At 41.0% G+C, this 20,874-nt stretch overlaps 1 protein-coding gene and 1 long non-coding RNA gene across 3 annotated transcripts; one reads left to right on the top strand and one right to left on the bottom strand.

Moving 5' to 3' along the window:
- Nucleotides 1-1,778: 1,778 nt before the first annotated feature.
- On the bottom strand, nucleotides 1,779-20,705 carry GINM1 (glycosylated integral membrane protein 1). Of its 2 annotated transcripts, none has more exons than XM_068184576.1 (8): nucleotides 20,545-20,705; nucleotides 11,759-11,818; nucleotides 11,485-11,581; nucleotides 8,586-8,737; nucleotides 6,261-6,417; nucleotides 5,405-5,535; nucleotides 4,527-4,690; nucleotides 1,779-2,716 (listed from the first exon to the last, which is right to left on the bottom strand). In XM_068184576.1, exons 1-8 carry the CDS (start codon nucleotides 20,647-20,649, stop codon nucleotides 2,608-2,610), a joined length of 975 nt encoding a protein of 324 aa, XP_068040677.1. In that variant the 5' UTR covers nucleotides 20,650-20,705; the 3' UTR covers nucleotides 1,779-2,607. The 2 variants fall into 2 exon arrangements, with proteins under 2 accessions (XP_068040677.1, XP_068040676.1); XM_068184575.1 differs by lacking the exon at nucleotides 20,545-20,705 and adding an exon at nucleotides 15,747-15,903.
- LOC137470843 (uncharacterized) lies at nucleotides 5,533-6,081 on the top strand. The gene is made up of 2 exons (XR_010997270.1): nucleotides 5,533-5,766; nucleotides 5,940-6,081. It is a non-coding gene; the product is annotated as an uncharacterized lncRNA (long non-coding RNA).
- Nucleotides 20,706-20,874: the final 169 nt, after the last annotated feature.

The following is a 20,874-nucleotide window of genomic DNA, read 5'->3' as shown; positions in this document are numbered from 1 at the left end:
GCCACTTAGACTAAGTGTTATATATTTTGAGAACTCCTAAAGTAAACCTCAACTTAAAAGCAGTAATTTAGTACTCAGCCAGCCCTCTTCACTCTGATTGAACAAAATTACCATCTCTGTAATGCGCAGTACAGGAAAGAAAAGGTGACAGAGGCTGATTTTGTAGCTCAGAGGTTCATTTTGGTTTGGAACACACAGTGTGGTGATACACAGTTCTGAGGGCAGGAAGGGCTGCAGTGAGGTGCTTGTGAGGAGATGGTGTTGCTGTTTCTAGGAACCTACCACTATCCCACCAGGGATTTTTTTGGGTATATGGGGTTTTTTTTGGGGTTGTGGTTTTTTTGTTTTTTTTTTTTTTTTTTTTTTTGTTTTTTTTTTTTTTTTTTTTGTTTTTTTTTGTTTTGTTTTGTTTTGTTTTGTTTTTTTTTTTTTTTCCAGTTCCCAGTCCCCCCACATACCTTCCCCTAGAGGGCACATCAGTTAATGTCCTGGAAAAATGAGACCTACCATGACTGGCATACAGGACAGTTGCCCTATCCTTATTGTCTTTGTTGGGTGAGGTGGTTTTTTAATCAATTTGTAAAATAGTTCAGAGTCGTGCCAGCTCAGAGTAGCACTCCTGAGATTTGTGATTTGGGAAAACCATGTGCATGCCAAAGCAGAAACACAAAAGCTTTAACTTTTTAAAGACTTGGTAATTCCAGCTCCATAAAGCAGCAGAAACTGTCTGGCAGTTACTGTGTTCAAGATTTGCACTAATTTTAGAATTCCATTAACCTGATGGTGATAGTTCTTTCCTGCTGCTTTGTAACTTTACAGAAATCAGACAAGTTTTGAAGCAGTACCAACACTTTCAGGCTTAACCATGCATTTGTTGCAGCTGTTTAGAACAGCTAAATCTCCTTGTAGCTGTTGCAGGTGCTTGGTTTCCAGTTTCATAAGAAGGGATGCAAAGAGCACATGAAAACAGCTGCCAGGTTTCCATCTGCAGCATAATTCCTACTGTGTGCACTAAGGGAGAACTATTGTGTTTCTTGTCCATCCTATTTTTTTCCCCAGGAGAAGCTAACTTCAGCCTTGTACATCACTTCTTGAACTATGCTAATGGAGGGGCCAGGCAATATCCACATACAGACATGTTTGTCTATTCCTGTTTGAATACTTGCTCTTGTCTGTGCAGTTACCATTCCTGTGCTAATCCTAGCAGTTTCCTATTCAGCCATGGGTGGCAATCCCTATGCCACCCACAAGGTACTAGAACAAAAAAAAAAAGGGAAGTTTGAGCAGTGTCCCTGTTACCTTGAGCTGGTGCGGTGTGTACCACACTGCACTGTTGGGTGGTGAAGTTTGGTTTGGTTTTTTTATAAAGCTAAGCTGGTGATAGAAATGTTCCTTTTATCACTGCAGTGCCATCAGTTCAGTGAGACAATGAGAGTTGTTCCTGTCACAGACCAGCATCTGAGTGACTTGGATCTCATTAAACACATGATGTTTCCTTAGGGCAGGAGTGGGGAGGGTAGGGGGGGAAATCCCAGCTTTTTCTCCCTCACTCTAACAACTCCAGCTGAACACAGGTAATTCTGATCACTCAGATAACAACTGTGCTCAGTCTAGTGTCAGGTAGTTACAGTTCTGAGGTTTTTTTCCTATTCATTCTTTTGACAAACAATTTTTGTAAGTAAGAACAATGAAAAACTAAGAAACAGATAGTGCCCCAAGTCTGAAATGTTTGGCAAACCGCTGTTTTACCTAACTATAAATGACACATGAACACAGTCTAATAAACAATTTAAATGTTTATTTGAAAAATGTTAACAGTATGAACTGGCATGAGCAGACTGGGCCTACTCAGCAATAGTAAGCCAGTATTTCTGTATAATTTAATGGAATTTTCATTTTTCTTTTGGGACTTCATAGAGTACTGCTGTCACATATACAAAAAAGCAAGCTGGTTAAAACTGCTAACAATTTTTATGAGTGGAAGGGACCATAAAAATGTAAAGTGCTTGAAATATAAATCTGCCGTTCAAATTTTTGTTTTGCACATATAAAATGTCAGATCTTTTGAATAACACAAATGTTTGGTAGTGGTATCTTCCTTGCAAGACACACTTAATCCTATGAGACCTGGAACCAGGTGGAGCAGCTTTGCTTAGGTTTGCAGGCACAGCTGATGTTTGCAGTATTTCCTCATAATTTAAGAATGCTATCTCTGGACTTAAGGACACCCTGAATTTCATCATCTTGTTAGTCAGGACAGCTGACTTGGTTTATGTGCATGAAGGCAACCAGCATCCTGTCTGAGGTGTGGAAAAGTGACTTCACAGAAGTTAAAACCAATGGTAGCCCTCAGGGTGGAAAGCTGCTCTATATTGAAACTTATGAAAAGGCAGCTGTTCTACTTTGAAACTTCTGAAAAGGCTGCTTGTTTATAGAGAGGCACAAGGAAGTCAGCTTTGGGCCTTGGCCTGAGTGGCCTTTTATCAATTAATCAACTGACTTAGTTTTCTTAGTAGGAAAAAGACAAGGTATTAAGATCAGGTGCCAAATATCAGATCAACTAAAAGTGTGTTTTTAAAAACCAGTAACTCTAAAGTAAATACAGTATTAAGTACATGCTTTCTCATCTAAATTATTTTTCCGGTCTGAAAGGTCTGAAGGCAGGCTGATGGTAGTCACAGGTACAAAGCTGACTTGATCCAGGAGAAGGATGCCTCTGAAAGGTAAGGTTACCTGGCATTAGAAAACAATGCACAAAACGATTCTGTGTTCTAAAAATGGGACTTATTCTTAAACACCCCAAACTTAGTTTAAATCAATGCATCAACTCAGTATTAGCCTCATAATATCTCTTCTATGAAGTTGCAATGAAAAATGCTTCCAAAATGTACTGGCTGTTATTTCTGAGGGCTCCCTTTGCCCAGTTTCTACATCTGAAGTGTCAGCAGTGTAGGCTCTAGTTGCTCAGTTTCATAGTAGCCTAAAACTGTTTGCTGCCAGGACCTACAGCTGATTCTCCAGGACTCAGCAACAGCCTCCAGCTTCATCAGTGTAACGAAGAATGGCATTAAAGACTTGGAATGAGGTCCCAGCTCACATCTGCAACTGTCATTCACCAGATGAGATGTTCCGGTCATTCTTACTGGTTTACAATCCTGAGTTAAACCTTTACCATTCTTTACACAGGTACCACTTCACCACAGGAACCACTTTACACAGGTAGCAAGAAAATAACTGTGTGGTTTACGGCTTGTTTTTTGGGGGTTTGGTTTGTTGTTTTTTTTTTTTTTAATGGAGAGGGCAGTTCAATTTCTTTATACACTCTAACAAGGCATGAGCAAGCCCCATGTTCTCAACTGGAAGAGAAATTACTGAAAGCTGGTTCCTCTGCTCCATACCGACCTCTGCTGTGGACAGGTTATCATCCACTTTGCTGAACAGTTTGTTGGGATTAGAATTTTCTTCCCAGTTCCACTTAGTTCAGTTTCATACATGGCAGTGTTAAGCTGCTTACTGCCAGTGGTAAGCTGCTTACTGCTGGGGAAAGTACAAAGTGTGTCTCCACTCTTCCTGCTCTAACCAGGGGAGCTCTCCCATCTGACAGCACGCTGTGTGGGGAAGCACTGCCTCTTTTGTCACTGCAGTTTCCAACCTTCCTGATCTTCCTGGTTTGTCAGAAAGGCCAAGAACACCTGTACCCCTGAGTGGATACATAAATTAACTGCATGCAGGGCCATTCAGAGGTACAGCTGATCAGCTGCACTTGAAGACATCAGCTGTGCTTGGGGCTGATGAAGCACACTGCGCTGTCGGTCACTTCCCAAAGACGTTCCAAGGGACAGCTCTTCCAGAGCTGACTTAGGTTGCTTTAAAGTGCACGTGCTTGCCCATTGTAGCACTAAATCTACACTGATTTATGACGTGCAGTTACTAATTCATCTTTCTGCCCCTTGCTTTGAGACCTTGCTTTCCCAAAAAATGTGTTGCTGGTAACACAGGGAGTGGATGGATACAGCCCTTGCAGGCAATCAGCTTTATTTGTGGCCTCTCTCCACCTATGCCAGCACCAGTCACTATGGCTTGGAAGCTGCCTACAGAGGTTGGTCCCCCTTGGAGAATTCCCTTGCAGATTTGCAAAGCCAAATTTGAGGCCTTTCAGAACTACTCTAAAACACCAACACAGTAGGAGTATGAAAAGACTGGGAGATGTTGGAATTTAGACTTAGTTTCTACCCTTCTTTCTTGGAACTATGTTAATAGCATCCCACAATATAGTCCTTAGAAGACTTGATAAAAAATTGGCAGTATGACAGCTCAGCTAAAGACATTTCCAATGAAATACCTTCCCATGTCTCTCTGAAATGCCTGTGTGTCAGAAATGCACTTGGAATGGAAAGTTACCAGTAGCTTTCTCAGTGAATTCTTGCTACAACTATCCTACAGAATGGGCCTGCATCTTGGAAGATTATTTTAGTCAATATTTTGCCTTCATCAAAGCAAAAAAAAAAATTACAAAAATTACTTACTTATTTTCACAGGAAGGGAGAATCAGCTTTAAGACTTTGATAATAAGAGCTGCTCCAACAACTCCAACAACAACAACTTCCATGAAACTAAACAAGATAGGTAGAGACTGAAACCAGAATCTGCACAACCCTTTTCTCAAGTCTTCCACCCACTGGCACATCACCTACAAAGCAGGTAAAAGTACAAAGATTGCAAAACAAATCAACTGCTGTGTTTTAGGGTTTTTTTTAGCTACTGGTAAATGACATTATATGGTGATAATTTTACTTATACATAAAAGCATGATGGAATTGACCGGTGGCTCAGATATCTTTATTGTTCGAAGTCTGAAACAGGTGAAGATTTACTTCTCTGTTCATGAAAGGTCCTTTTGGAAAATAAAGGACACTTGAACAGAGTAGACAGTGGGTTGTAACTGTGAGTGTTCTGGCCACAGAGGAGGCCATGAAACCCATCCTTGTCTAAGCTGGAACTGAATTTCTCCAGCTGTTACCGTGTTTCCTACAGCAGGTGAGACCAGTGGTCCATTTCTCAGAGGGGTAAGCACTTGAGCAGAGTCAGGAGAAAATGGTGGAATTTAAAGCTAAGCAATATTTGAAATTGTCATAAATGCTTAGCTTGGTATAATGTAAATGTCACAACTGACTATCATGAAGTATCTGTGTGGTAAGAACATGGCAAGATTTAGAAGCCCAGTGGATTCCTACTGGACTTGTCACTGCTGAATGGTAATTTAGGAGCAGACATTTTTTGGTTTATATGGGGTTTATCTGCAAAAATCCACTGGACTTAGTGGTTGTCTGTCTTTAAATAATTGTATTTCTATACTAATTATTATACTGATCATTAAAACAAGCAAACAAACAAACAAAAGCACCTTGTAAGAAGATGGAGGTTCTGTCCTAAGAGGGGTCTCTGGTAACTTGCCAGGTAATGTCTCTTCATCCACTGTAGTTTCTACTTGCTGGATGAGGTACTGACTGGTAGTCTGCAGTGGATCTTGAATATCTGAAGAAGAAGAGCTAGATTTAGGGGAGAGTTTTCTTTTTGTTTGACTCACTCTGAAGGAAAATAAAGACATGCAATGTTTCTCTACAGAGGGTACAGTTCTCACATTTACAGCAAGAAGGCTTTTTTTTTGACTTGAGCAGTGAACTTGATAAGAAGCAGAAACAGTGTTACAGTGCAGCCTTTAGCTATGCCCTTAGCTGTAAATTTCAGCTGTCATCAAATTAAAAGGTGATGGACTAGATCAAAATTAAAATTTTAATTAAACAAAACAGAAATAAAATCAAGGCATCAAGTAACTTCTACTGTTTTTAAGTTATTCAATTTAATAACAGAAAACTGTTCTGTGGTTTGGAATTGACCCAGACAGGTATTTCCTCTACAGTTTTCTCTTTCATTCTCAGGAAAAAGGGGGAGCTCTGGAGAAACTTCCATCGCAGATCTAAGAGAGAAACTTATTCCTGTCAGATGTCTGGATTGCAGACTGCCAACTATCAAGTACTTCAAAGGAGAATAGATTTGAAAACAAACAAATAAAATACCTAATATGAAGAGTTGAATTTAGGTGTTTAAAAAAAACCAAACAAGACATATAAAATAAAACCCATCCCTGTTAATGAAGAAACTCTTTCACTATGTAAAACAAGGGATAAGTTATGCTCTCTTACCCTGTAAAGCAATACATTGAATATGGATGAAAATACTACTTAACAGCTGAGAGATACCTTTTCCTGAGAGGTTGGGCAGTGTAAATAACACGTCGTTGTCCCTTGGCATGGAGTACAGCATGCTCTCTTGCAAAGTGACAGTGTAGTTGGAATGTCTAAGTACTCTCAGGTCCTTTACTAAAATATCTACTTCTGTTACTTCTTCCTGCTGAACCTACAAAAGATGCAAACATGATATTACTGAGTTTAAATCAAGACTGAAGGAGCCTGGCAGACGACACCAGTACGTCCCATAAAACTACAGGCCACTAAGACGTACACATAGGGCTGTTACAACATGAATTGGTATTCTTTGTTTTCACATATCACACTTCTGTAGACCATACCACATCAGAAAATATGCTGGGTCTCTCTCTGCAAAAGCACATGGTAGTCAATCCATGGCCTTTCAACAAAGTCTTACATAGTACATCACTATCCTCTTGCAGGGAGGCATTTTAGGGCATGGAAAACTCAGATATGTAGTGAAAGCACTTGCAAACACTTGCTAAGGCAAGACTGAAATTTCTGCTTTTGCAGGAACCTTGCTTGTTTTCAACAACTGAAAGCCAAATGTCACAGCATTCGACAGTGTCGTGTTTGAAACCCTTGTCTCGAACCAAGAGACATGCACTTGACAGAGGGACCAGGCACTGGATATGTATGGCATTGGCTGGATGCTTGCACTCTAGAAAGTTGCTGCCAGTGGTTCAATATCCAAATGGAGATCAGTGACAAGTGGTGTCCCCAGGGATGGGTATTTGCACTGCTCCTGTTTAACAACTTTGCTGGCACTATGGACAGTGAGACTGAGTGCGCCCTCAGCAAGTTTGCTGATGACACCCTGTGGTCAACCTGCTGAAGGGAAGAGACGTCATCTAGAATTAGTTGAACAGGCTTGAGAGGTGAACCCCCACACCAAGTTCAGCAAGGCCAAGTGCAAGGTGCTGTACCTGGGATGGGGCAGTTTCAAGCACAAGTACGGGCTCGGCAGCAAATAGATAAAGAGCAGCCTTAGATAAAAAGACTTGGGAGTGTTGGTGGATGAAAAGCTCAACATGACCTAGGAATGTGCACCCAGGTTCCAGAAAGCAAACTCTTGTCCTGGGGCTGCAGCAAAAGCCGTGTGGCCAGAAGGTTGAGAGAGGTGATTCTGCTCCTCTACTGTGCTTATGTGAGAGTGCTTTTGACTTAAAGGAACAATCAAGGAAACCGCATTAGCTTTCTGGTTGTTTTTGCTCGGTCCCTATGAAAATCTGAAATGCATTGTGATGCCTAGTTTGAGGCCTGAAATACAATGCCATTGTTGTGTAACAACTGAATCAAACCACGATTCTTAGACTATTATCAGTGGAATAAAAGACCTCATTGGAAAAGCTACAGACCTCTCAGTGGGGCTTTTTACTAACAGACTAAGACTCTGACATGATACAGATCCCTGTAAAAACCTCTATATGCTGACCATGCAATTAATCAAGGATGAATGGTATTATGATCATTATGATTTAAAAAAAGAAAAAGGCAACAGAACACAAGTCAGCTTCAAAAAAGCCTGGCCACATTTAAGATGCAGATGTGCAAAACCAGAAATATGACACAGAAATAAGCCAGTTGCTGACTTCAGCAGCTGGATCTTTTCTACAGAATCTTTTTCTGTTAGTAAATCAACTACACCATACAAGTGATTTTGAGAACTTAGTTCTGCACATTTCAACCTCAGCTAGAATTGCAATCCCTCACATTGACTGCTATTTGTGCAAATACAGTTAGAAATCAGAGGGGTGGAGGTGCTTGTTCATCTCAAAATCCATGTTCGTTATCAAGATTCAAATTATCTTACATGCAAAGTCTTCTAAGACTAAGCTCTCAGGTGTGGTGGGTTTTCACAATAAGCCCACTTGCCATAAGAGCTTCCTGCTGCAAGCTGTTCCCCATGCTACCTGCTTGAAACCTTTTGTTAGCTTGGAATAAACAGTGGGGAAAACCTCAAGACGCAGAATGAGCCCATGCCCCTTTTGTTCGTTTTGTACTTTATTTTATAAATCAATTCTTGCTTGTGAGTCTGGCTTTGCTTGCACAAGTTCACTTATTCAGAGTGCATGTGATATAGTTAATTATTAAAATATGAAAAGAAGCATTAAAACTTGAAGTTTCCTCATGAGACACCCCCACTATTACGCTGCCAAAGCTGCTGTTGTCTCCCTCAGTACTATGTTAGTTAACATTAATTACTTTGTGTTCTAATCACCAGCCAGATACATGTAAACCTTGTAATCCCTGGGAACTACTTGCCTCTCCTAAATTAAAAACAAGCAGAATGTTGTAGCAGGGCTTTTTTTTTACCTGTTTTCCATCAATTTCTGTCACTTCTTCCTGAATGACAATCAGCTGCAAATCAGAAGAGGATGCCAAAGGCCACTCGTGAACCATGATTCGAACACTGACGGTTCCCAGGTACTGCTGATCCGGTAAGTTACCCAAGCTTCTGTTCTCCACTGTTAACACACAATGCCATAATTTTCAAAGAGAAACCACCTCAACCAGAAAGCAGCACCCAGCCATAGAGAAAACAGGTGCAACTCTGACACAGATGCCTTTGCACATGCAGCACCTGAATGGAGAAGTCAGAGTACCACTAGCATCAAGCCAGAGATGCCAGAGCAACGGTACAGAACATCTTAACACTTCCAGTAACTGCTTTTACAGCCAGTAGTAATCTGGACAACAGCTAAAACAGGTGCCATGATTTTTTTATCAGTATATCACCAAATCAGGCTCAGAGCAGGTCTATAACATAGCAGAGCTCTACAATCCCCTGACTCGTGAAGCCTGCAAACAAGTCACATCTCTGCCTTTGAGGTTTGCATTTAAGTGCTCTAAGCAGAGCTCTTTGGCTTGGTTAGTGTTGCATTCTTATTTCAGTTGTTCAAAGGAGTTCGTAAGAGTAATGCCACAGCCTAGCCAGCCACCTGTGTAAACATCTTCATTTGCACAACATTCCCCTTCCTCTGAATACAGAAACAAATATGGTCTTTTCCAGGCACACTGCATCTCCTGCTCAAGATGAGTGCCAGTTCCCTCCTACATATTTTTCTGTCCTCCTCTCTGTTTTCATACTTGACTGGCAACACCTCAACCTCTCTTCCTACCCAAAAGCTTTCAGCTATTTCCACAGCTTAATATTCTACAAGTACACACGGAACTGCCTTTCTACCCTGGCTGTTTCTGCACAGTCTTAGTATCCTTCTCCCGGTTACCACACCTCTGCTTCAGGTGAGGGCATGCTAGAACTGAAGTCCTGGAGAAGCACAAGAGTAGAGGTGAGGGATCTCTCCAGTATGCAGACACCAAGGGACATGAACTGAGACCAAACCATTCCTGATGCTAAGCCACTGGTGCTTTGTGTGTCACTTGGAGTGCTGTGCCTGTAAGGTAATGTGGGATAAAGCTCAACTTGGGTCTCAGTCGCACAGTAACTACTCAGTGTGTCCACTAGTTTTATGCTGTGATCCCTGTTCTCATAAAGCTATTTTTTTTATTTAAAATATAGAAAAATACTTTCTGCCATAATTTAGTAATGTCTTCTATTGACAAAATAAGTGGCAGAAGGACAGTTCCCTATAGGTGTGAGCCAGGGCACTAACCTGGTTGCTGAATGTTTTCTGACTTGGAGCAGCAAGCATGCACTGAAGGCCCAAAGCCTCTAACGTGCCAAGCAGCTGAAGCTCCCTGTGTTCCCGGCTTTTACCATGTGTCAGGCTGTTCAACCACCACTGCATTCACAGGAGTGACACATACACTTCCAAAACTGACTTTTGGAGGAACTTCAAGTGGGGATGTAGGTGCCAAGAATGATAACTATCACAACTGACAACTATGTTAGAGTACATGGTCTCCAATATTCAAAAGCATGATTATTAAGGTCAAGTTTTGGTTTTATATATACTCAGGAGTATTTCCCCCTCTATTAATAAGTATCTTGATATTTTTTTAGCATTTTACAAACACTATGCTGAATCTGAATCTGTTGTCAATAATTTAGTAAGTAAATAGTAAAAACATTACATTACAGGTAACAGAGAGAGGTACTGTGCTGGGGACTCAGACCCAAACAGGAGATAAAGAGTTTCAGGTTTCTAGCTCCCAGGTCAAATCAGTATTTTCCTCACTGTTTCAGATTCAAAACTAGTCATTGCAAGCACTACAACTATGATTTGGGAAATTAATAGGAACTACAGAAGAGTGCTCAGAAGCTCTCAGAATTACTCAGTAAAATCATATCTATTTTTCTGGAGTGAGTTATTTTGCAAGTTAATGACATTTTGCCACAGTTTCGTACCAGATAAAAGAGAATTTGATTACTGCTTTCCCTCTCCAGGAAAGAAATACTGTCAAATCAATAACTGATCATGCTTGGGAAAGAAGGCTTCAAGCAACAAGGTCACAGCTCAGAGAAGCAATTTGTAAAAGTGTTAGTATTCTGTAATTCCCTGATGAGGATGACCTCAGATATCAACCTAGAGACTGACTGCATCTCATGCAGCAGAAGATTGTTCTCAATACAACAGAAGCCTAAATCAAATAAGCCTAATGGTCCTTCTTTAATTAATCATACAGTATGCTCTGTGTATCTCAAAAAAAACTCACACGGTACTTTCTGTTTTTTCACCAAAAAATGTAGCATTGAATCAGGGGAAAAACAGCAAGTTCAAGACAATTTGAAGTCACTAACTACTGCAGTCATTAAAGTGCAATATTTGTGCTATAATATCCTATACAGCAGAAACTTGTTTGTCTAACAGATACAGAAGTGATATCATTAAAAGATCATCCTAACAACAATTCATATTTTTGTTATTGAATCTCCTTCTGGATATAGGCCAACCAACCTAGGGACACAGCCATTAGCAGGGTGGAGTTGCATCCTTCTGTTTACATTGTCTAGCTTGTAGTGCAAAACATTCTTTTGTAAAGATGGGCAAAGTCTGGATTTCAGATTAGACCATTTACACACAAGCCTATTAAGGTGACTTGAGATGAAGGCAGTAAGATTTTTTTGATCCATTTTAATACCAAAATTGTCCTACCTTGGGAAATGTTTTGCTTCCACAATGCTCTGGTTTACAAATACAGAACACATAGCCATTGTAAGCTTTGGTAACTAGACAACAAGGAAGCCAAATACCCCAGGGGAGGGAGGAAAATAAAATTTAAAAAAATAAAAGGAAAAGAGAATACTCACATATCATTGTTTGACATGTTATGTGGGCAACCCCGCTTTTCATAGGAAAGTCATTTAGATATACCTGTCCATTAACATAGGTGATGTTAAAAAGAACCTGAAAGAAAGACAGCCAGAATGAGTGTACGTTTCCTGCCCCTGTGCTGCAATTCTGCTCTCAGAGGAACACACTCCCTTACTGACTGATGGCAGAATAAAGGATATACTTGCAGCTGCTGCAGACTTTGTTTCACTGCATATTAATTCACTGAATAAATAGAAAAACCGGACAAACCTGTACTTTGTGAAGTTCTCCACTGGTGTTCAGCATCATAACACCAACTCTAATTGCTTCCTGGAGAAAAACAGAAGAGATGTTAGTCTGAGAAAACACATGAGCCACTGCAGGCAACTTTCTTGTACTGTCCTAGCAGAATGACTTCGTACTAATCCCAGAGCGCATTCCCAGGCTTTCTGTCCAACAGACAGAAGGAAAAGGAATATGCCTTCTTGTTTCATGTAAGGATTACTCTGCCTTTTCCACCCTTATTTTTAATAAAGAGGATTGATGAAATAGAATGACATCTGCATCCCCCTATGTATAGTTTGTGGGGTTTTGTAATAAAGATAAAATAAGAATAATAATCACTTGTTTCACAAGGATATAATGGAAGTCTCTCATATTAGCTGAAAAATTATAGACCACAAACCGTAAAAATCAGATTCTCTGTAAATGTTTTTTTAAGCACTCCAGTTAGTCTTCAAAGTGAAGCTAGTCTATACTAAAGAACATTCAGTTCTGTCAGCAGAAATTATGTTTCTTTGGTTATGACTCCCAAATTATGCCACACAGGACACCTCAAACTCACAGAAAATGGGGATTTGCTTCTTTCTTTCAAACCCTAATTGCTGTAATTTATTGATTCACTCATTCTCTCCTCTCATTTCTCCCATGTAATTTCAGGGGCTGCTTTGCAAATGAGACCTTAAATCTCCCAGGTCTGTCCCTGAAAAAAGCTACATACAAAAATCAAATCTTGCTTGCACATAGCCAAAAGTAATGATTGCCACACTGCCTTCCTCAGACACCTCTTCAAAAATAATGTTAAGCTCCATATTTGGTCTGTAGGAGCCTTAAATATAACTTCATTTCATTAATACCTGGACATGGCACTTAGTGCTATGGTCTAGTTAGCTGGGTGGTGGTCAGTCAAAGGCTGGATTTGATCTTAGAGGTCTTTCCAAACCTAAATGATTCAGTGATTCTCTGGATCCATTTTCCTCTGGAAAATTTCTCCATACCTTCAACATCTTCTTTAGCTCTGTAGTTGAGTCATTGTTTCACAACCAACAGTTAAAAAGTGAGTCATGTCTCAATAAAAAGTTGAACATGCTCAGCATTTAAAATAAATAAAAATGTAAATACATAAAATGACTTTTCATTTAGTATTTTTACACAACACTAGATTTTCAGCCAGAAAATATGTGAAATATACAATACCTAACATAATACAACCCCAGTTCAGAAATAGAAAACTGAAGCATGACTATAATGTCAAAAAATCATTGACACAATGGTTGTTAATGAGCATACTCAAGTGGCCAGAACTGCCAAAAACTGAAAAAACAACCTCCAAGTCCAATTCAGCTGGAATCTGGCATCATGAGAAGAATGGTTTCAAACCTAGCACAGATAACCTTTTGGTTCGAAGTGACTTGGAAATACTTCAGACCCATTTGGCATATCATTAAGAAAACTCTCTGGCCACTGAGACCAAAGAGAAATCTCTTCCTCAATGCCCTTTCTATGAAACAGGTTTTTATATTGACTTTTCTTCAAAACTTCTATTCAAAGAAAATTAAAATTACCAAATTAGTCAGAGAAGTGAACTCTGTAACTGAAAATATAAACTGGATTAACAGTATAAACATAGGATACATTCCATCCTGTCTTCCTGTAACTTCCTCAAACACTCATTTCCTTCTCATATTTTAAGAATTGTGTATATTAATAATGAAATAAAAATCAAAAAAAAATTTAGATCTTTTAGCTCTTAGCATTCAGAACTGTAAGTCTTTTACACTCTCAAAATGTTTAACAGATTACCAAAACTTTGTTCCTAAGTTCTTCTGTTTTCTGGGAATTCAAAGGGCACGAAAGATGGGTTTTCCAGGCAGTCTTAATAGTCCTTAATTTTTTAAGCCACAAATTACATCTGGGGTTTTTTTACACAGAAAGTATTTCACAATCTTTTTTCAACATCTACAGAGAGACTCACTGAGATTACAAGAAAAAGGAAATGACTGATGAAAAGTAGGAAAATCCCCGCCTTTTTTTTTTTTTTTTTTAATCAAATTCTTTATTTGAAAGTGAAGGGCATGAAGGAAGCTAGATATGCTCAACAATTGACTGTTAAATGTACAAAGTTACATACATACAATGATTAATTTCCTTCAAAACAGCTGTCAACTCTGTTGACACAGTATCCACAAGCACTGTTATGAATTCTGGAACATACTTAAAACCTGCACTTGAAGAACATGGACATGTTTAAGAAATGAAATATTTCAGTGGATCACTTCTGTGCTGTCAAAGGTTCAAAAATCAGATAGTAAGACAGTTTAACCACTTGCTGCCTCTGTCACTGACAGTGCAGATCTCTCCTGCACATCATCCTTCCCTCTCAATCCATCCCAAGTCAGTGAGGTAATTTAGTTCATTAAACTGGCACAAAAACTTTCCCTTTTTTGTCAGACCATTTTTCTGTTAGTTGAACAAGCAAGGAAGAGCTGGACAAGCACAAGAGATCCAAGAACACAGCTGGGAAGAATGAGCTGGGCTCCTTGTTCTGATGCACAGAGATTGTCAGACTGCCTCTGCTGCGTGATCTGTCTGTCCTTGCAGCATCTCCTTGAGAGACATCTGTCCTCACCACCATCTCAGGTGATGGTGATGCATCTCCTTAATGGTACAGGTTCATAAAGCTCCTCAGTAACTCAGAGCATTCCTCAAATGGAGCTGCATTCCCCTACAGCAGCTCCATCATGACCCTTGCAATTTTGTGTTCACACACAACAGAGAACTCATACTGTTGCCATTCCTGGGACTAGTCTGTTCACATCCAGATCCAACAAATTCTACTGCTCTCTTCCCATATTCCGTACATCCATTCTACTCAGTTGTCAAAGGCTCTCATTCTGCAATTTATGAACAGGTTGTTCATTACTCTTCTTCCCACAGAAAACAGCAGTGTTCCAGCTCAGTCTTAACCTTTCCTTGAAGGTGGGTTTCACACTGCTGTCTTCCCATGGCTTCCCACTGGTGTCTCCTGCAGTGCCACACTCAAAACTCAGTGGGTCCTGCTGTGGCCAATCATCCTGACCCTACACATACCCCATCTAACAAAATCTACAGGATGGCAAAAACAACAAGATGCATGCCAACTGCAAGGAAAAGCTGGGCAGGAGTGCTGGGGAAAGGAAGCAGCAGCTCACAGGAGAGCAGAGTACCATCCCAGCTAACCCACTTTCACCCACAGCAGGGAAGAAGTGATGCATAGCACTGCCCCTGTTATCACAGGCCTGATTGGTACCCCTTCAATATCTGCGTGTTGATAAGTGCTCAAGAGCCATACATTGTTTATGCCTCCTAAAGGGGAGGGAAACAGATGTGGCAGGTCAACAGCTCTTGTACCAGTCTTTGATGAAATGCCTGATCTGACAAGCCACACCTGCTAGAAAGTGCTCTAGTGATAATTCAAATCCCAATCTTTCCAGTCCTAGGGCTGAAGAAACACATTTACAGAACACCCTAAAATTTCAACAGAGGATTTTTTTTTGTTACCATAATAAAATTCACAACCTGAGGGTGGAGGGGAATAAAGTGTTTTATAGTGCTTTGTAGATATGTCTTGTGGTTATGTACTTCAGTACTAAGAAAGGTAAATAACCCCACATCCCTTATTTTGTAAAAGCATAGTACGCCAATCCTGCAGTAAACAAAGCCACTGAAAGCAGAACTCAGGAAATCTGCAGTAGTCCATACTGTTGCACTGTCAATTTCTGGAGAAACCTCAACTGTGAGTGTAAAACTTGCTTATATAACTTATAATACACTTTTCAGCATTAACAGTATCATGCAAGTTTCAGACAGGCCTGTAATTTAAAAGGCGCTGAATTCACTGGGATATTTGAAAAAGCAGTGCTTTGACAGAGCCAGAATGAAAGGACAGCCCCAAGAAGCAATTCAAGTCCCTAAGAATTGAAGTGTGCTTTCAGCTTACCACTGACCCCGTTCTATACTTTGCAGCCCCTTGCCCCCTCCTGTGCTGGTAAATGCCTTCACACAAAACTCCAATCTGCACTAAAAATGGCCCTATCATTCTTAATGCTCTTATAGGATGTAAATGTCTCTCCTGAGTTTTCCTATGATTTCTCATCTCTGTTTTAGTACTCCAACAGTGATATTTACAATGGTAATGGCCACAGAACCAGCAAAGAGGACAGCATCCCTACCACAAACAGAAGTCATTCTGTTCTAGACAGCTAGGCAGCAGCACTGTGTTGTGGCATAGGTTACAGTGAACTAGTGAATTTTTGTGAGCTTGGATCAGCAGAGGTAAGCAGGTAGTGATCATTTTCTATTCCTTTTCTCTTTCACTGTGGGCTGCAACAGAATCCAGGACTGTTAACTGGGGCAGTATATTTACAGTAGCAGCAGAAGAACAAAAAGGGGAAAAGATGTCAGCAAAGAATATAAAGCATCAGGCATAAGTTAAAAGGGAATATTCATTAATTGTCAAAGACTAACACCACACAAATCTACAGAGAACATTTCACCTAATATTGCTTTTTTAAAAAAATGCTGCAGAAAAGAAAAAAAAAAAGCTGATGGGTCCAATCACACAGGAACTTCAAACAGATCTGATTAAAGAACCATGGAAAAACTTTATCCACAGGCAGTGAATACCTGATGGGGTGCACTGTACAGTTTCTCCCATTACCGGGTAACTGTTCAGTCCTACACAGCTGCATCAGTCACACAAACCCCATCAAGATTCTGCTGCTAGCAGCCGGCCCACTTGAAGCACAGCTGTTCTCTATTGAGGCTCTCCAAACAAGGCTCTTTCTGCTACAAGGCCTGTGGGAAGCCAAGTGGGCAGCCCTAGGAACAGATGGCACAATGCCTTACAAGATGGCCAGCTGTACAGAGACTAGAAAGGCAGACAATCCCCTCACAGCCATTACGCAGGCAATGCTGATATCCTGTTTTGCGACTGAAAAATGGCAGGTTGCCAAACAGGTAAAAATTAGACAAAACCTATAACCTGTTTCTAAATTTAAGAGATGATAGGAAAAGAAGTGTCTGAACAGACAAACAAAACTACCATACAAACTCATACCACTTGAGTCCTGGCACTCACATGGACAACTGGCTCAAAATAGTGCAATATTTGGATATTGCAATATAAATTTGTGTATCTATTGCAATCCAGGGCTCCATGATCCATGATTCACATAATTCTTTCATAAGAATCAAAACAGAACTATGTTGTAGAGTCTTAACTGCAATCAGGCATAATTGAATTGAGAAGTAACCATGGTAAAAGCTTGACATGACAAGATAGTATTTCACAAGTTTGCAGGACGATAATTTGTCCCTCACATTTCAGAAAATTTTTGTACAAAATTTTCTCCATTAAGATTTGGCATTATTAAACTGCATGACAGTATTTAGGGTAAGATAACTAAATCCAGTATTTTCTTAACTAGCTAAAGCTGAACTCTTTCTGAATATAATAATCTGACATGATGCTTTTGCTTCACTTTGCTTTTCTGAACAAGCACACTTACTTTCACTCCTTCCTTGTTTTACAATGACTCTTATTACACATGGTTTATCCTTCCCTTTCTCCTATGTGTGTTACTAGAATTAATTGCCTTTGTATCCTTCCTATTAAAACAACCTATACTATGGTATTTTATCATGAGTTTTAAAGGTGAATACTCAGTCTCACATCACGGAGACAGAGTTGCATAATACTGCTTTAATTTAATCAGATATACATTGGAAGATGATGTCAGCTCTTTTAGGCCTGAATTTCACATGTGCTGGGCTGCTAATAGAGAAATTGGCATAAAGCAATGGAAGAAACATTCCAGCACATTGCTGTTAACAAGTTTCTTCCTTTATTGAAATAAATTGTACTCACTGCATCAAATGGTTGATGTAGTGAAGATTATTTCCTGCTGTTGTGAAACGACCCATCCACACAGAGGTTTCTTGCAGGCAACCAATAATATAAAAGCATTTTTTTCTCTAAGCAACTGAATTAACAAAAAAAAAAGTCTGGTAGGCAAGTATGTTATTTAGAAAGAACTCTGCTAGCCTCAATTATCAAGAGGTAAACACAATAAGCAAATAACATGGTGTTAGTACTGCTTTCAGCCAGTTCCTATCAGCACATTAAAAAAATACTCTAAAGCACAAACCCTTATGCCTGACCTTGCACCAGAAACATTACTTTAACGTGAAGGTTAGTTGTCTTATTGCATCATTCCCTTTAAATTTTTTGAAAGAAAAAAAAAAAACAAACCAAAACAACCACAACAACAAACCCCCAATTTTGTCTAAAATCAATCATTTTTTAGTCCAGTTTTGCATATCCAAATTTTATGAGGAGAAATAAAAATGTTAAAATGTTAATGTTAAAAAAATGCTAATGTTAAAAAAAAAAGTCCAGATTTCAAAACAGCTTTTTTAAGAAATTACAAGTATTGCAGAACAGTTAAGGCGTTCACATTCCAGAGCTGAACAAAAGCATTTCAACCTTACAAAATGCTATTCCAGTATCAAGGTTTTTCCTCAGTCCTTCCGCTATGGTTTTTGTAACACCATTGTCATCAGCACGGAGGTAAACTTTGACACCAGCTTTAAACCCCACATGGAAGAGTTAACAAAACGTGAAGCTGTTAGTAGAGCACAGCCAGCGGGCTCACAGAGTTGTAAAGCACAGCTGCAGTGTCCAGCCAAAGCAAAGCTGACCACGTTGATGCTGCCTGCTCCCAACCAGTCTGCAGTCCCAAGCCATCCTGAGGAAACAACATAGTTATTCTGACCCTGTAGCCCACTGCCACTGAGCTCATAGCTTCTGAAGGCAACTTGACAGCATGGCATTCCCACTCTGCCTATTCCCACTGCCTAGGCACTTCTGTTCCTAACAGGCCACTAAAAAACAGCTCAGTGTCAAGAAACATTGATTCTTCTACTCAGAGCTTTCTCCAGACACACTGTTCCTTTTGCATCAAAACTGGTCCTGTATGTAGAAAACTAAATAGTGCAGGAGAAAACACAAGTTTTTATTTTGCTAAGTTTAACATATTAAAAAAAAACACTAAAGTAAAAATTTTTATGTCCCTTTTTGACTCTTAGAAGAAATTTTCTGCATATACTTAGGCCACCAGACCCGTATAAAACTAAAAGAGTGCAGACACTTCCAAATTAGCAAATCATGAGCTCACAAGACCACCTGAGCAGTACGGCACAATTGGACAAACTCAACCCCACAAACAGCACAGCTGTGCCCATAAAGCACTACAGTTCCTAAGTCAAGCCCTACTCACGCTCCAAAACATACCTGTTCTATCCCTGACCCCAAGCTGCCTTAAGTGGCACTGCCCCGGCACCCCCGTGCCCTGCTCATTCCTTCACATCCAAAGACAGCAGACACAAATGTGCCTCCGTGTCCTTTAAAACTGCCAGCAGTGACAACTTTAATGCTACCAAGCTGTAGTTTCAGTGTGGAAGTGTGACAGTTTCTGGGTAGAAGGTGAGCAAGAGCCTAAGTCTGCATTACATTGTTACTTCATGAGCCTTTTGGCAAATTCAAGCCTGCACTCCCTTTCTCAGAGGGATAAGCAAAGTACCCAAATACTGAGCTCCCTCTGCTCTTTAGCACACCTCACTTCAGGCATTCAGGCACTTTTGTAGGTGTCTGAAGATCTAGATCCCCATTTTGAAATCAGAGCTAAGGAGGTCTCTCTTCAAAAGTTCATAAAGAGAAGCAGAAACCAGGAAGTAAGGCCAGGAATGAATCCTGCTTCGCAACACAGGATGTGCCAGTGCAGGGCCTCTGCCAGGCTTTCTTGGAAATGTTTTACTTAAGTTACACTAATAAATAAATAACTCTGGAGGGAAAAAAGACATGATAAATTTGGTCAGGTAGCAAGAACTTCACATTGGCTAGACAAGTTGACTACAAACCCCTCACAACTCCTCCCTCTGTGATCTTACACTTTGGGTTCACAATTATAACAATTTTAGATGACGTATCTGATCATGATTCAAGCTCAGGCACAAGTACCAGCTTTTCTGTAATTCTAGAGGTCAGAGATCACCTGGTGCTGTGGCAAATCTTTTTATTCCCACTGGAAAGTTCTCCTAAGTAGTACCCAAAACATTCCTCCCACTCTTTTAAAAAGCCACCAAATTTAAAACTGATGTCACCAAGATACAGCATAGATATTGGAATAGAAAAACAGATAACACAATGCCCTGTGTATTTACAGATATACACCAATACATCAAAACCCTTTCCTTGGTTTGAATCACGAGTAGGCTAGGCTCAAGTGTGGACCTAATGCAGCGCGCACTTGTACGGCACTGAACCATGGAGATATAGGCGGCCAAGCCTGAAAATACAATATAAACACATCTATATTGCACAGAAGTAACTACCTTCCCCCTCAGACCTGTCAGATACGGCACATCGAATCCTACACGGACAAACCAGCAAAGGGAGAGGGGAAACCCTGTCTGCCCGCGGCAGGGTCCGGCTCACCCCTGTGAGGGAGCGGGGCACGGGCAGGGGCCGGGGCCGGGGCCGGGGCCGGGCCAGGAGCAGAACAGGGAGAGAGGCAGGGACAGTGGCAGGGGCTGGGAGAGGGACAGGGAAAGTGGCAGCGGCAGGGAGAGGGACAGGGAAAGTGGCAGTGGCAGGGAGAGGGACAGGGAAAGTGGCAGTGGCAGGGAGAGGGACAGGGAAAGTGGCAGTGGCAGGGCAGGGCTGGCCCCGGCGGTACCTGTCCCAGCGGCGCGGCCGGGCCCAACAGAGCGGCGGCCAGAGGCGGCAGCAGCAGCGACAGCGGCAGCAGCAGCAGCTCCCGACGTCCCAGCGCCGCCTCCATCTTGCGACCCGGGAATTAAAAGCAAGTGAAACATCAACAGGCGGGGCCGGGAGGAAGCGGGGGAGGCGGTGGGAGGGGGCCGGCGCTGCCCTGGCCCTGCCTCTGTCCCTGTCACTGTCCCTGCCCCTGTCCCTGCCCCTGGCCGGGCAGCGCCGGGAGATCCCGAGCTCGGCGTTGCGGAATAAGGCGCGAATACGGAGCTGCGCCTACAGGAGCCCGTCACGC

Source organism: Anomalospiza imberbis, chromosome 3 (assembly GCF_031753505.1).
Source record: "Anomalospiza imberbis isolate Cuckoo-Finch-1a 21T00152 chromosome 3, ASM3175350v1, whole genome shotgun sequence".
Classification (NCBI taxonomy): Eukaryota; Metazoa; Chordata; class Aves; order Passeriformes; family Viduidae; genus Anomalospiza; species Anomalospiza imberbis.
This window is presented reverse-complemented; position numbering and strand designations above follow the sequence as displayed.